The sequence below is a fragment of the Thunnus thynnus genome, chromosome 3 (genome assembly GCF_963924715.1).
Source record: "Thunnus thynnus chromosome 3, fThuThy2.1, whole genome shotgun sequence".
Classification (NCBI taxonomy): domain Eukaryota; kingdom Metazoa; phylum Chordata; class Actinopteri; order Scombriformes; family Scombridae; genus Thunnus; species Thunnus thynnus.
Window position 1 is genome coordinate 32,751,674 of NC_089519.1, and position 16,707 is coordinate 32,768,380.

The window sequence follows — 16,707 nt, forward strand, 5'->3', positions numbered from 1 at the left end:
AACTGTGTGATACAGTTACTCTTTATTTTTATGGTGTATGGTGTTTCAGTGCTCCCAGCCTTCAATGTTACATTGACACCCAGGAAGTCCTTCCTCGACCTGGATGACCGTGAGCTGGTAGTAGAGATCTCGGCCAGGTCAGTCCAATACACAAACCCTTATTTACTGTTGCACTGCAATTTATAATACGGTACATCTCTTGGCCATATTTATTCATTTAAGTGAGCCATGACCCACACTGCTACTGATCAAAGTGTAGAGGGGATATGTTATGCTTTTTGTAATTTTCTGTTATTTTTATACTGTTATGATGTTGGATATCTATGTTAAACATGGTCAAAGTTCCAAAACCAGGGCTTCAACCTGTTCTGAATGCTTTGTTTGCAATGTTAACTCTATTTCCCATTGAACTCCCATCGTTCATGCATTCCCACAAAACAGCCGTCCGTTTTGTAGTCTTTGTTGCTAAGGTTGTTCTGTGGGTTTTTTGGGTTGTCTACTCGCATATTTCAGGACATCAGGTGAAGGATGGCTGACAGAGACAGAACTGAGGGGCCGCATAAAGAGCCAGCATAAGTTAAATCATGAGCTTTTATTCTATTAGAGCCCCAGAATATTAATATAAACCTGGAAATTTGATGATAAGCCCCCAATTCACTCTATAGCCTAAAGCCCTACTAATCCTGTGCTAAATTTAACTTAAACCCAAACTTAACTTTAACCTTAAGTCTAAAACCATGTGCTCATCCTTAACCAGCCTCTGAAATAGCCAGGACTTGCAAAATCGTTCTTACAATGACATTGGTTTGTCTTTCGGAAACCACAAACCACAACTTTTTCTTTTTCAAAGGAAGAGTAGCTGTTGAGCGGGTAACCACTAATAGGGATCCAAATATAAATAAGTAGATAAATAAAGGCACTCACACACTTTATTTGATGACATGGGGATTTACCCTCATAAAGAAGAAATAAAGAAAATATAATATTGAAATTTTAAACTGGCCAGGTGGTTAAGACACGCACCATATAACAGCAATGTTTTTGCATGTCGTACCCTTATTGCTTCTCTTTCTGTGTGTTTCCTGTCTGTATCTTCCCTGTCAGTCTCTCCAGTAAAGGTGAAAATACTAAAAATAATATTTAAATAAAAGCATGAATAAAAACCACTGATTGTTTACTAACCGTTGTTGTGACTGTGTTCAGGTACCTATATGGGGAGCCGGTCCAGGGGACGGCCTATGTAGTGTTTGGAGTGAAGACGAACAACGAGATGAGAAGGTTACCTTCAGTGAAGCAGGTGTCAGATGTAAGTCACTGCCATCCAAAAATTTCACCAACTGTTGTCACTGATTTATGGGTGCCGCCATTAAGATTTAACCTTGTAAAGGAAGAATGTACGCCATCTCCCTGCCACATTTATGAGCTATGTAATAAGTTGTTGGTGCTAAAAATATTACCAAACATATTTTTGGTACCTTTATCATTCTTTGGCATTAAGATGCTCTCTGGGATTAATGCTAAGCAAAAACTGCTGTGGTGTTTTTCCCCTGTCAGTGTAATAATGTACAGCATACAGTGATGTTTTTTTTTCTTTGAAAATTAGATTTTCTATAAGTGGCACTCTTTTGTTAATCTGTTCAGCCATGCCATTGTTGCTAATGCTAATTAACCAGTTATTCTGTGTATTCCTCACAAACTGTTGTTGCCCCTGTTTGTGTACAGTAAGCTTTGGGTTGAGGTTTTGATAAGCCAATACATTCATTGATTTTTGACCAATAAGGGGTCATAAAGGCTCCAAAACAAACTCACGAAAATACGGCCTTTATATACGTTCAGCTTATTATGTTGATAAGGCTAATTGGAGTCCTGTTTTCTGTCCACCTGAATGTACGTCCAACATTCAAGCCGCTTTTTTAGATCTGTTATGGTCTTGACCAACTAGGGAGAAAAACATCTTGAGTTGCCAGATGTTTTGACTTTCTTCATTAGCTAGTCACACTAACTTTGTCTGCTGTTATAGTGCCGGTAGCATATACTTTGCTTTGAGCTTGTTTGCTGGAAGTGGCTGCCTATAGTTTTATATCAGGAGCCATGAGACTTAACCATGCAGTCTGTGTGCAACTGGAGAACCAAAACAATGAGCTAAAGGACGCTAAAAGCTACAGACATCTACAGAATTACATTTTAAGTTTCTGTGACTTCGGTACTCTGAGTGAAACTTTCACATCAAACAGAGTTATTTGGTTCAATATTGATATCAAAAGTTGTATGTGAAAGTTTATTCTTGAACTTGGAAAACATCCAAACTTACGGTCCACTCAGTAGCTTTTTCTGGAGCTTTCAACCCCATCTTATAGTTGTAAATAGTGGATGAAGTTAGTAGTAAGTATCGCATACTGTATGAAGACAGTGAGGTGCGGTTGGAAGCTGTAGACAAAGCCTGAAAGCTGGACCTTGAGTCAATTTTCTTTGTGAAAATTGAAAAATACTGGTTATAGTTCTGTAAATTATCAGTAACAGTGGCAAAATAACAAGTATTTCTATTGACTGTTTTGTAAAATTACTCTCTGTGTCTCTTGTAGCTGGATGGAGGAATCATCAGGCTGAGCATGGAGGAGATCAAGACAACTTTTCCTAACATCAGATCTTTGGTGGGCGACTCTGTGTATGTCAAGGCCTCTGTCCTCACCAAGTCAGGTAAGCACTTTATGGTTTTGGTACACAGGAAAAAAGACCAGAAAGTCAACCCCTTGACCAATGATTTTCCATCAATAAAATCAGTCATTATATCAGTTGTTGCTCAGTTTGTTGATGTTTTTCCTAGGGAGAACAAACTCTTCAAATTGCCAAAGTTAGACCAGTGTTTATTTTATCTGCCCTACAGGACACAGTGATTGCGACATCTGTACAATTCCATGTTTGATGATGTGTATCAACATGCCCTTTGGCCCGTTGAACAAACTAAAGTCTTCAAAAGCTTACCTCTGTGTCACAATTCTGGGGGAAATGTGGGGCATGTTAGTGGTGTTGTGTGGAAAAAAAAAAACAACTCAAAATTAGTTTTTCATTTTTCAATATTAGATAACTGACAGACTGAGTACTTCCAAGCCTTGGATGGATATGAAACTTTCTCTGTCAGACACTGCATTAAAAAAATACAAGAACATTTTTTACCCAATAAATACATAATTTCCTCTCAGGAACTGTAAAAAAAATCAGTAAGAAATGTTTATAGAGTGACATGGTATGAAAAACTCAAAATCTTTGAAACAAAGTTAAACAGATTATTCAGGGTTGTGGCTATTAAGAGTTATTTGCTGCTGTTTGACCCTGTTTTGTGTGCTGTACAGGCAGTGACCTGGTTGAAGCCCAGAAGACCGGCATTAAAATTGTGGAGTCTCCTTATGTTGTATCCTTTAAAGACATATCAAAGTACTTCAAGCCAGGTCTACCCTTCGACTTCACAGTAAGGACTCCTCTATCTACTGTAGTTTATCTTACGTAAACTGGATATTTTTTATGGCTCCAGTAAAAACAAACATCCCAAGCTGGATGCTCTGTGTGTTGTGTTTATGTGTTCTCTACCTCAGTCACTCTTAGTAAATTAAGTAAAATCACACAGAAATTCTTCCCAACCTGTTCAGATCCAGGTTAGCCACCATGATGGTTCCCCAGCCCGTAATGTCCCGGTAAAGCTGAATCTGCTGGACGAGCCCCTGGTCGTCAGCTCCGGCACAGCAAGAGCTACCATCAACATGCCCAACGATCAAAGTCCAAAAACAATCATTGTTAGTATGACTGCATGTTACTTTTACTTATACAGAGCCTCAACCCACCTGCAGCTGGGTGGGCATGGATTTAAAAGCAGACAGTCTAATGTTGTGAGAATTTAACTTTTAATTTGCATGGCTATGCTAAAATATACTTTGCATGTGTTTGTTGCAACAGTACAGTGAAACTTTATGGTGCTTATGTTGTGTTAAATATTTGAACCCATGATGCCATTAAATTACATACATAGCTGCATTATTACATCAAATGGAAATATTCTAGATGTGTTGTACATCATTTTAGAGACATTATGCCTTAACAGTTGGTATCTCTGGAAACTTTGGGTTGTAGACTAGAATTTTAAAGGATTTTTTTGAGGTTTTAAACAGTTCTTGAGTGTACAACATGCATTTATGGTCTGGCCTATGTTGTTGAAAAGTATTTTTTGAAGTGAAATTAAAAAAAAAAAATGTACTAAGGTGGTGGTGGTGGTGGTAAAAGGCATAAGGTAATTGTGGACATCTCTATCAAACACCCTTCAGATATATAATGGCGGGTTTGTGATCTTCATTCCATGTTATTTTAATGGTTTTAATGGTTTAATGTTATTTTTATGGTTTTGTTAGTTTTTGAACAGGAAATATATCTGTGGAGTAATGGAGAGAAATTTGTCATAAACCTTAATGTATTTCTTGTTCTGTCTGTTTCTCAGGCTGAGACCACACAGGCCGGCCTGAGACCAGAGCAGCAGGCCAAACAACAGGTCAATGTTCAGCCATATGTCCCCTATAGCATGAGCCAACGGAATTACCTATACATCTCCACTGGGACCAATATTGTGTCTGTAGGGGACAGCCTGTCCATGTCACTGACCATCAGTGCTGCAGACCAGGACCACAGAGACCTCATTAAGCAAATCACCTACATGGTGAGACAGGCACATCCGTTTTTCAGCACAGAACATTTTCAATACATCAATGAAATAAAAAAAATGGAAAGAAAAAAAATGCAATCATGACTTTCTTTCAAAACTTTTGTCTCTCTCAGGTGCTCAGTAAAGGCAAAATCATCCTTGCTAAGCGTGTGGATGTGACTGGTCAAGTGTCAACCCATGTCGGGCTGACGGTCACCTCGGAGATGATGCCGTCGTTCCGTTTCGTGGCGTTCTACACCATTCCCTGGTCCAGGCGTGAAGAGGTGGTGGCTGACTCTGTGTGGGTGGATGTGGTAGATTCCTGTGTTGGAGGGGTGAGTGATCAGCTAAGTCTCAGAGGTCACTGGAGGAGCTTATAGAGATTGTTCTATAGCTGAAAAAGTTACAAGTTCAATTACAAAAACCTCACAGTGTGTGTCTGTCAACATGCAAAAAGTGTTCTTATGCTAGACTGCAAGGCTCAGGGCTATAGCTGTCAATTTTCTATTTTTTTTCTTGTTGTCAACAAAGCTCATATGCAGAGCCAAAGCAACAATGAATTGATCTACTTTAATAATATCTACTCTAATAAAAAAAAAGTATTGTGTGTGTATCCAAAGCCTGATATATCTTATTCCTCTGTGCTGTAGACTTTTGTTCTCCAAAAAACTATTAAAAACATGTCCAGTGGTCACAGTGCTGCACTGGATGACATGTTCCTTCATCACAAAGAGTTTGGTCGAGTTAGGTTGTTTAGAAATGACTAAAGAGTAAAGACCAAAAGCAGTGATCACATTTTCAGTCGTTGGAGAGTAGTTCTGTGTAAGGCAGATGCCACTGCATGAGAACGCGGTTCCGTTTGCAGAGCTTCACTAGCTTGTTGTGCTACGTATCACAACCTCTTGACTTTGTGCTACATTATAAATGTCTCAAAGAACTTAGGTAAAAAGTCAAAAGCTTGTGATATGTAGCACATGGTCGCATAACTTTTTGAATATGGCCAATATTAGTCTGTTTCTGTTCTTTCTTCATTATGATGTTTTTCCATTATGATCTTGTATTTATCACTGTGTCAATGCATTTTTATGCATTTTCTCTTACAGCTTAAAGTTGGGCCGGTGGACGGCGTACCTCGTGACTACGAGCCAGGGAGGACCTTTGATTTCAAGGTCAGAGGTGACCCAGGGGCAAAAGTCAGTCTGGTAGCTGTGGACAACGCTGTGTATCTGCTCAACAAGGACAGACTCACACAGAGAAAGGTGTGTATTTATTTGTGTTTTAGGATGTGAAGTGAGGAGTGTTTTAGAATATCCATTACAGTAAATTACAATTAAGACTGTAAGCAACAATATAATAAAATAAGAGAATAGAATATGTCTAAAAACTGAAAAATTGCAAAATTAAGATTTTTTTTAACCAATTTACAAGGAAAAATATATACACATCTAAAAGATTCAAACAGGGATATTCATGGCAAAATGTAAAATCTGCAACTGTTTTATGACGCATATCTAAAAGTTTTGAGGAGCATAAAAGCAAGTTCTTTGTTTTCCACCTTGTAGTACATGAGAAAAACAAAGATGATAGATGACAATATAAATGGTCATCTTAGTCTCTCAATTTGCTTTCAAATTTTTCCCAAAAGTCATGCTTTCTTTGCACATATGTGTGAACAGTAAACATTAGTTTTAGGTGACATAATGGAAAACGTGATGGTGTCACAAGTTAACCATCATTAGTGCCCTACTGAAAATTGAATGCAAAGAGGCAAAAACATCAAGTCTCCTTTTCTTCTTTTGCTTAGATTTGGGATGTGGTGGAGCATGGCGACATAGGCTGCACGCGAGGGGGAGGCCGAGATGCCATGAAGGTGTTCACAGATGCAGGAGTGCTCTACACCTCCAGTGCTGGGTTCAAAACCCAAGCCAGACAAGGTACGTGAAGCTGGGTGTAGCTGCCTGCCCTTGTGTTGGGACAATTTAAGCTACTCTGATACCTTCAAAAGCAAGGCTTTAAAAAAACAAGGGTTGAGTTGACATATTGCTTTTCTCACCAATATTTGGCTTATCAGTTTAGTTCCCATTCAACAAGCAGTTCTGATGACGCATACAGGCTCTGTAACTTCTCAAACAGACTGATTCACAGGATTACTCAACATGCTGTAAATGTTCTCTTCATCCAGTATGCGGTGCATTGCAATAGTTTGTTGACTAGTATTGATTATTGATCCGATGTAAGAACATCTGCAGGTTTAATGGATGATGAGGTGGATGGGTGCAAAATCTGTCTGGAAAATATTGATTGGTTATGAACTGGAGATACAAGTGAGTGAGACTTAACTGTTTGTGTTCTTTCTTTTTTTTGTTATTTTTCTTTAGATAAGAAAAATGGATTTAAAGAAAAGCATTGTTTGTGCAAGTTTTTTTTGTCAATACACTGTCACATACATGTACATGGTTATTATAGTTATAGCAATAAAAAAACTATCATGAATTGTTAAAGTCACAAAGTAGTTTTGTAGTCCCTCTTTGCCTGCGTGGCATCTGAAGTCCATGTTTACAGTGTGTGTTTACCGAAAGTGAAGCAAAACTGGACCTACTATGGGTGGGTTTCTAGTCTGATCTCTAAATAAGTCTGTATATGAAACAGTCATGCTTTTATGTACACTCACCGAGCACTTTATTAGGAACACTTTTGCAATCTGATGCAATCCAATACAACAGCAGAAAGGTGATTATTCTACTTTACGTTCATTATTGGGGTCAGTGGCAGTACTGGACTGTATTATATTGAAAAGTGTTACTGATATTTTGCCCCCCTTATGTATGTTGAATTAACATTTTCAACACTTACAGGTAGTATGCATTGCTAAAGAGTCGTTTCAGGTAGTTTGTTGACACTTTCATCCAAAGTGACTTAATATAAGATTCAAAAATTATTCACATTACAAGCAAGCAAAAGTCACTGTGGAAAACAGTAACTCATACTGAAGGTTGATACAATGACAATATTTCTTGAATTGACAGCTTGTTACTGACAGCAGTTATTCTGTGCCTCAGAGTTGTATTCTTGCCAGGATAGAGTTGAAACTGAAAATAATAAGAAGTAGTAGACATGAAGACTTGTTTAGAATTTGTTTGAAAAGTCTTAAATAGGAATCAGTTCAGGGTAAGGATATTGATCAATCATTTGATAAATAGGTAATTGTTTAAACTTAATCTCTCCTCTCCTCAGCCCTGCAGTGTCCAGGCAGTGCCAGAAGGAGACGCTCTGCCGAACTGTTACGACGTAAAGCCCAGCTGGGTGAGTGCTCTCTCATCACAGAGTGTTTGTTTGGCTCAGAACAGGTGGAAAGAAGCACTTCTTAGTCCTGACTGGTGATTTAAGCTACTGTTTTTAACAACTCTGTTTTAATCTCCGCCTTCTCTTACCTGGCTTTTTTCACCCACTGTTTTAGCAACTGTAGCAGAACAATCAGAGCTTGTTTGACTGAATACAGCTTCCCGCTGCTACTGGAAATGTGGCCAATGAGAGTGCTGAGATTGAACCATACAGTAAAATTGCTCTAAAAACCAAAACAATTTCCTAAAAGAAGCTAAAAAGGTGCATAAAGCTGGCAAGTTTGGTGATAATTCTCAGAGTGGGTTCATCACTACTAGCTACCAACCAATTTTACATTACACAGCCTTTTCATTAATTGTTGTAAAAAATATTGATTACTATATTACTAACACTGATTACTCCCTGCTGTCTTCCTCTCCTCCGCCCCCCTCCTCTCCTCTCCGCCTCCAGAGAGTCACTACAAGGAAAAGCTGCAGCACCGTTGCTGTAAGGATGGCCTGAGGGAGATCCCCATGCCGTACTCGTGCACGCGACGCTCCCTCTACATCACTGAGGGCTGGGAGTGCATCCGGGCTTTCCGCTACTGCTGCGCCACCTACAGGGACCAGGTGTTTGATACCGAGATTCCCACCACCCCACAACCCACCACCCCACAACCCACCACCACCCTTCCACCCAGGCCCACTTATCTATCATTTGATCGTAGTTTTATGGGTCTCGGCAGAGAGAGGATACCCCTCTCCCGGCACAACTTTGGTAATTACCTCCACCAGAGGCTTTGTCTTTTCAGTCCTGTTTGTTTGCTAGTTAGGAACACAATTTGAAAACTTTTAAAACACATTGCTTTGAAATTTGGTGGAAAAAGAGGTTGTTTATCATAGGTCAAGTGATTAGTTTTTGCTGGATGTCCAGGGATTTTTAAAGGAACACTGTGATTTAACATTTTTGAAGTTTGAAGTTTCCAACATTTTATTTCCAAAATGTTACAGGGAGACACTTTTGATCCTACTCGCTAGTAAACACACTGCTAAATACTATGTGATACACAATCCAATTGAAGTGAGAGGCACTATTAATCCTATTGCTGGGAAAAAAGAGGGTTCAGTCAACTTTGATGCATATTTCAATGAAGTTTTCCATTCACCTTACAGTGATTGTTAAACTTGTTTTTCAGGCACACTGTATGTACTTGCTAAACAGTGAAGAGCATTATTAAATATTACAAATATAACAAATGAATTATTTCTACCACAAACTCTGAGGCAACAAATTCACCTCAGTTATAATAAAATTAAACACTGAATCACAAAAAGAAAACTACTGCTGTGCTGTTCTCTATGGTTTGAAACTTTCAGGAACTTCTGACCACAGCCTAACCAGTGAAAGGGAAGTGAAACACGATTTAGCCCACAGAGAGCAGGGTAGTAGCAGTATTACTCTCATTGCGGTTCAGTGCTTCCTTTGTTTAACCACTGATAAAACCAGCATGTCTCTTTAATGTTGGCCCAAAGAATCTTTCTAGAACTGTCATACAATAGCAGGAAATTGATTTTGTTGATTTTATTTATAGATACACATATACTGTGGATCAATAGTTATTATTGGCATAATCAGTAGGCAAATTTCATTAGGGGCTAATTCTGTGGGTGTATCTTCACCATTATTTGAACTGCACATTAATATGGTGCAGTTTACATTCACATTTTATCCACCAAAAAATAACAGTAGTAATAATAATAATAATAAAAAAAAAATAGAGTGCTTTTCAACATACTCAAAGACACATTATTATAATTCCTGTTTTGTAACCATTTTGTCTTTTCTTTCTCAGACTTCTTTCAGACTTAGTCAGTGGAGCTAACTGCTAATGTCAGCACATGCTCACTACCTGCTTAGCAGGTATAATGTTTACCATGCTTTCCATCTTAATTTAGTGTTGATTTAGAGTAGAGGAAAAGTCGGGGGATCATCAAAGTCATTAAGATACATCCTCCAAAGTGGTGGACCAACCAACTGTCTGACGTTACCATCCCTAGAACCAAAGCTAGCGTGAGAGAAAATCTCAATCAGTTTCATCCACTCAGCTCATTGCATGTTCAGAAATGTGTCTGTACTGATTTTGACATATTGAAAGATTAATATATTAGAGCTGTGTAATAAGAGGTCAAGACCTGCTAATCATATATGAATGTGTTCACATAGATTGGGCAGCTAGACGTGAATCACCTAGGCTATCTGCACGTGAAGGGCATTTTTCCTTTACGGATAACAACAAAATGGGAGAAGAGAGAAGGGTAATGATGTCGAGTCCTGTGATGGAGGAAGAGGAAGAGGAGGAGGAGGAGGAAGATTGGGATTACCTGGATGAGAGTGAGGTGTATCTGCGCTCCAAGTTCTTCGAGTCTTGGCTGTGGAAGGATGTTGACCTGCCCAGCGAGGCCGACAGAGACGGGTGAGTGAAAGGTTAGAGTAGAAGTTACAGAGATTAAAAAGTCTCATTGGTGTACTTAAACCTCAGTCGGTGGAACAGCATCATTCCTTTAATTGAGACTGTTAGATTTTAGGGCTCACATAAAGCATGAGATGCTTTATTCCCCAAATTTTTACCAACATCCAATAAGTTGTTCAGTGTCTGGACCATTAAACACGTGCCTGAATGCAACTCTCAAACACTGGAAAGGACTAATATGACCCCCCAACAGCAACTGGATACTGAAAAGTTTTGTCCAAAATCCAGCCAGTGGTACTAGACTAACTGTGTTTGAAGGATGAATGGACAGGTTAGGGTCGGTCCAAAGTCTCTCACCCCATTTCACCTCGGAGACAAAACACGTAGCACCTTGAATCCCCTGGGTTGCATCATGTTGAAGCTCAGCTCAGAATCAACTATGCTGACATACATTTATCTGTGTTTGTGGTGTTGCATGTGTGTACTGTGCTTGTTTGTGTGTCTAATGCTTATACATGTCCTGTATCAATGCAGATGCCTGTCTGTGTGTCATGTGCTTGTTTGCATTGTGAAATGCAAAAAATGTTGGATTACTCTTTCTTAAATCTTTACACTGCTTTCTTTGTCTTTCTTTAGTTATACAGTGAATCACCGTTCATGCAGTCATACTATATAGACTTCTATGTAACATCTATTATGAAGAAGCTGTAGTCTAGACTAGAGTTGCAACGATTAGTCAATAGGTCAGTTGACTGACAGAATATTAATCTGCAACTATTTTGATAATCAATGAAGTCTTTTTTCAAGCAAAAATACACAACATCTGACAGTTCCAGCTTCTCAAATGGGAGAATTTGCTGCTTTTCCTTGTCTTACCTTATAGAAAATTAAATATTTTGGGGTTTGGACTGTTGGTCAGACAAAACAAGACATTTGATAACATCACCTTGAGCTTCAGAATATTTTCATTGGCATGCATATGCATTCATCACTCTTCTCTGATGTTTTTAATCAAGGAAATAAATGGCAGATTAATTGAAAAATAAAATAATCATTAGTTGCAGCCCTATTTTAGACTGCTGATCTGCTGGTGATGAATTGAGGCACACTGGCATGAAGGTGATCATTGTAATGTACACACATATCATCTATCTATTACAGTGTAATAAAAACATTGTGCAATAACAGTTATATAATATCCTTTCATTGCATACATGCAAATCTAAGCAGTCTGTATATACTGTGCATAGTATAAGTAATTTATTACCCATGTAGTATTTATTCCAGCATTCTTTGCACTTCCATTCACTCTTGCACTACCAGTACCACAACCCTGTATATAGATAGTCTGTTGTTCTATATAATAGCAGTTTCTTATATGTTTTAGGCTTGATATCTTTGGTTGTATCTCTGTATCTGTATTGTCCTGAAAATTTGTCCTTTTCACTTATGCTGAGATTTACTAAGCATTCTCAGCATAATAGGCAAATAAAGTTGACTTTTATTCTGATTCAACAGATTGGCGTCTGAGACTGTGAGTAACCCATTACCTGACAGCATCACAGAGTGGGGAGTTATGGCAGTCAGTACATCACCTCAAACAGGTAGGGGGAGGAGGGGTGTGGGAGCTAACTTGCCTTGTTGTGCTATGACCCATTTGTACTGAAACTGGAATGATTTACTGATGATTTTTTTTTTTTTTTTTTGTGAACAGCTTTATTTGAATTGGATTAATTAGTCTGATTTGTTTCAACAAACACAAACATTCAATGACTGACTAGGCATTAAAATAACAAATATTGAATCCACATTCTGTTTTTGTTCCATCTACTTTATTCTGAACAACTTTTGAACACAATACGCTAATTCAAACAATGTCATTCTCATAATGTTGGAATTATTATTTGATGAGTAAACATAGAGTCAGCACTGACACCAATAACTGAAAATTGCAATAAAAAATGACTCAATCATTGAATCTAAAGGGATGAAACTTTCATCCAAGTATTAATTGTATGACTTACGAGTCATTCTTGTAGATGTTCAAGTAAAAGTTGAAGTGGAATCATCTTCTTGACGTTCCACATGCAGATTTATTAATTTACTTCTGAATGTGTGCAGGTTTCTGCGTTGCCGAGCCTTACAACATCAGAGCATGGAAACGTTTCTTTGTGGACCTGAAGCTGCCGTATTCAGTGGCAAGACACGAACAGATTGTGATTAAAGCCGTGGTCCATAACTACGGCTATGATGACCTGGATGTAAGAAAATCACCTTTATCCCTTCACTTTCTCTTTGCTCAGCCTGGGCAAATAATGCATTTCTACAGGATTTGTGTCACTGCTGACCGTTCTGTGACTGGTTTCCGCTCAGGTGCAGGTGGTGCTGATGAAGACAGAAAACATGTGCAGCATCGCCTTCAAGGGCAGACACACACAGGAAGTTACGGTGTCGGCAGGCTCTTCTGTAGTGGTGCCTTACACCATCATACCGCAGATAGTGGGGAAGCTTCCTCTGGAGGTGATGGTGGTAGGCAGGGACATAGGAGGAGATCGCATCCAGAAAAGCCTAAATGTGGTGGTGAGTTACTTTTAAAGATGATGGAATAGCTGTAACAATACAAATGTTAACAGTTCAGTTTTTCTCCTCCTTAAGGTAATTAAGGTACCTTTTGGGGGTCCATCATTGTTCTAACAACAGTTTAAACTGCCTAGATAGCAAATTTGATATGCTGGAATATATCAGCCATGAAATGTCTTTTTATAAATGTCAAGTAAATTAATTTTTTATTTATATAGCCTAATATCACAAAGTACAAATTTACCACAGGGGGTTTTATACAACAGGACCCTTGATTCAGTAAGGAAAAACTCTCCCAAGAAACCCTTTTACTGGAAAAAAATGGAAGAGATCTCAGAAAGAAAAACAGATCCCTCTTCCAAGATGGACATACGTGTAATAGATGTATGTACAGGATAGACCAAGTTAGGAAAACAAAAGTTGACAAGTCTACAACTGTAGACTAACTGATGACATATATACGTCAAGCAATTTTCAGATGTACCTGCTTTACAGTGTGCAAAAATAATTAAAATATGTTCAGAAGTTTTGTTTACTATTTAGATGTGTCTTACAAGAACACAGACTTATTTTGAAGAAAAAAAAAATCAGATATAATTTTTTTTTTTTTACCTTAACAGTTGGAAGGAGTGCAGAAAACTGAAGTTTGGAGTGTGGTGTTGAACCCGTCTGCTGAAGGAGGTAAGGAGACTGCAGAGATGCATAATTTACTATTTTCTCCTGTCAGCAACATATTAAATGCTACATTTATCATGGTTACGTCCCATCCTCTCTACTCAGCATGATTTGATTCAGGCTGTAATTCTGGTGTTCTGTTTTTCTCTCTCGTCTCTTGGGAATCCTTCGACTTAAAGCACTAAAAACCAAAATTTATTTATTTATCTAGCAACATGAGCGTGCTGTGTGCAGGAACAGTGACATCAGTAGAGATGATAATATGTTTCTTCTCCTGGAGATGCAGGAGAGAGTTTAAGGAGAGTCTGGCAAATAACAGCAACAACAGCAGCAAAGCATACATGAGTTTACAATATGAATGTGAGCATGAAGGCATGAAGGAAGCTTCCAGATTAGTGCAGTGAGATAGTAGCAAGACTCATGATGTTTCATATTTGCCAGAAGTGCATCATATCAGGGTACCAAAGATCAACTTTGTCTATCAGTTAACTCCTGTCATTATGAGTCGCAAACAAACTATTTATTTACCTATTGGTATTTTAAACTGTAGAATATATGATGGAGGTCTGGAGACATCTACATGCCTGTGACAGAAGCCCTTGGACACCCTTGCACCACACCCAATGTGTGCAAGGGTGCGAAGGCCCGTTCAATGCTGCTTGCAGCTTTAATTATATTGTAATGCTGAAATAAAAGTAATGCATATTTTTGAATGTTACAATTTTTGGACAATTTAGAGGTTTTCCTAATTGTTTTATAGCTCAAAAGCTCAATTGGTACTTTAGCAAACAGTAAGGGTCCTTTAAGGCTCATGTGTAGTTGCTGTATGTGTGTACAAATTAGGGTTGATGTTTTTTTTGGGGGGGTTGTTTTTTTCAAGGAATGGATCCTCTTCAGGTTTGGATGAGATATTCCTGAAGCTTAATTTTATTGTTCTGTTTCCGTCCACCACAGGAACGCAAACAGTTCGTATGGGCAAGATTGAACTGGAGTCAGTTGTGCCAAACTCTGTGCCAGAGACATTCATCAATGTCAGAGGTCAGTCACTAGCAGAGCGGTCGTAAGGATTAACAATGAACGTAGACGAACAGACTAAATTTTCTTGTTTCTTCTCCAGGGAATGTGTTGGCAGACAGCATTGACAATTCTATCAGTGAGGACTCTCTGGCGTCTCTAATCCAGATGCCTGGCGGCTGTGTGGAGCAGAACTTGGCCCGCATCACTCTGCCGCTCATCGCCACCCTCTACCTGGACCGAACCAACAACTGGGAGAGCGTGGGGGTGCAGCGCAAGGCCGAGGCTCTCCGCTACATCAAGAGAGGTGAGAGAGGAGGAGGGAAGGTTGGATGGATGGGTAACAGGGAAATAAATGTAGTGGAGTAAAAAGTACATTTCCCTCTGAAATGTAGCATAGTGGAAGTACAAAATAGCATAAAATGGAAATACTCAAGTAAAGTACAAGTATCTTAAAATTACACTTACAATACTTGAGTAAATGTACTTTCCATCACTGTGGGTGATGGATAGTTGGATAGATAGACAGATGGTTGATGTACGAACTGCAGCTTCGGTGAACAGATGGACGGCATGTTGGCTAACTAGATGAATGGATGGACGGATGGTTGTGGAATAATCTTGTTTTAACTCCTCAACGAGAAAACAGATCCCATAAAAAATCATGTAAGCCAAGTGTCTCACTCATTTTGTATCCCATCTTTAAATTCTTTTGTGATGTGTTTTTCAGGCTACGAGAACCAGCTGGAATACAGAAAGAGTGATGGCTCCTACCCCCCCTACAGGAGCGAAGGTGCAAGCACATGGTACGGTCGAAAAATAACCTTTAACATATTTAATTGATCCACATTTCTTGTTTTGATTTTGTGCTCTTTTCCCTTAAGTGTTTACAAGACACTCAGTGTTTATCAGTGTTATTCCATGAATTGGAAGTAGAATTAAAAACAATATAATTACTGTATGGTCAGTCCACGCTTGCTTGCAGATTTACGTAATAGCTCATGAATGTTTTGTAACTGTCTGTCTGTCAGCGGGGTATCTCTAAAAAAAATCTGGTAGACAGATGTATTACAATTATTTCAGTTTTGGAGTTGATCCGGGATTATTTTTAATTTGAGATTTTGGAATTTTTGATTACATGAGTTTTCACATGACTTCTCTTCAGGATTACATGAATGACATATTAAGATACTTGATTAAAAAGGGAGCCAATGTGACATTTTAGAGGTGTTTCTTCCTGTTTTTACTTAAGTAATTTTAAAGTAAGTATTGGTAATCAGAATGTGTGGATGCAACTAATTATTATTTTCATTATTGATTAATGAAAATAATCAGTTGATAAGTCTATTAATAATTCAATTACTTTAATTGTTTGGTCTTTAAAAAGTCTAAAAAGAATCACAGTCTGAGCTCATATTGCTTGTTTCATCCAACCAACACATCAAAATCCAAAGATCTCAATTAACTCATATAAGGGACAGAAAAGCAGCTAATCCCCACAAATGATAATACTTTTGGTATTGTCATATTTACCAGGGAAAGTTTTGCACTTTTGCTTGAAAACTTACTTCAATAATGAATCAATTATTAAAATAGATTCTATTTTTTTTTCTGCCAATCAATTAATTGATTAATCAACTAATTGTTGCACCTCTATTTGAATACTTTGACATCAGTATGCAGTTCCCTGTTACATAATCTGTTAGATGATGTGTATTTAAAAGTGACCAGCTGTAAGCTAATCACAGTCTAACTGAATGTCAGGATCACAGCGTACGTGGTGAAGGTTTTCTCCATGGCTTACTCCATCGTTGGCATCGACAAGCAACAAGTGTGTGACCCTCTGCTCTACCTGGTGAACAACAAACACAATTCTAGGGGACACTTCGTGGAGGACAACCCAGTTTACAGCACTACCATGATTGTGAGAAACTGACTGACACACACTTAAAAACACTGCTGA

The 16,707-nt window shown here is 38.5% G+C and overlaps 1 protein-coding gene across 1 annotated transcript in view; it reads left to right on the forward strand.

Annotated features, from left to right (window-relative positions):
* LOC137180171 (complement C3-like) overlaps positions 1-16,707 on the forward strand; it is a 32,618-nt gene that overhangs the window by 5,783 nt on the left and 10,128 nt on the right. Inside the window, exons 10-29 of the mRNA XM_067585448.1 lie at positions 50-137; positions 1,204-1,306; positions 2,583-2,697; positions 3,351-3,466; positions 3,645-3,788; positions 4,484-4,699; positions 4,819-5,019; positions 5,788-5,943; positions 6,489-6,618; positions 7,919-7,987; positions 8,477-8,782; positions 10,229-10,478; positions 11,994-12,079; positions 12,597-12,736; positions 12,849-13,055; positions 13,676-13,736; positions 14,685-14,768; positions 14,848-15,051; positions 15,475-15,550; positions 16,509-16,668. Of these exons, the coding sequence (XP_067441549.1) occupies positions 50-137; positions 1,204-1,306; positions 2,583-2,697; positions 3,351-3,466; positions 3,645-3,788; positions 4,484-4,699; positions 4,819-5,019; positions 5,788-5,943; positions 6,489-6,618; positions 7,919-7,987; positions 8,477-8,782; positions 10,229-10,478; positions 11,994-12,079; positions 12,597-12,736; positions 12,849-13,055; positions 13,676-13,736; positions 14,685-14,768; positions 14,848-15,051; positions 15,475-15,550; positions 16,509-16,668 (2,912 nt within the window). The remainder of the gene's footprint in view (positions 1-49; positions 138-1,203; positions 1,307-2,582; positions 2,698-3,350; positions 3,467-3,644; positions 3,789-4,483; positions 4,700-4,818; positions 5,020-5,787; positions 5,944-6,488; positions 6,619-7,918; positions 7,988-8,476; positions 8,783-10,228; positions 10,479-11,993; positions 12,080-12,596; positions 12,737-12,848; positions 13,056-13,675; positions 13,737-14,684; positions 14,769-14,847; positions 15,052-15,474; positions 15,551-16,508; positions 16,669-16,707) is intronic.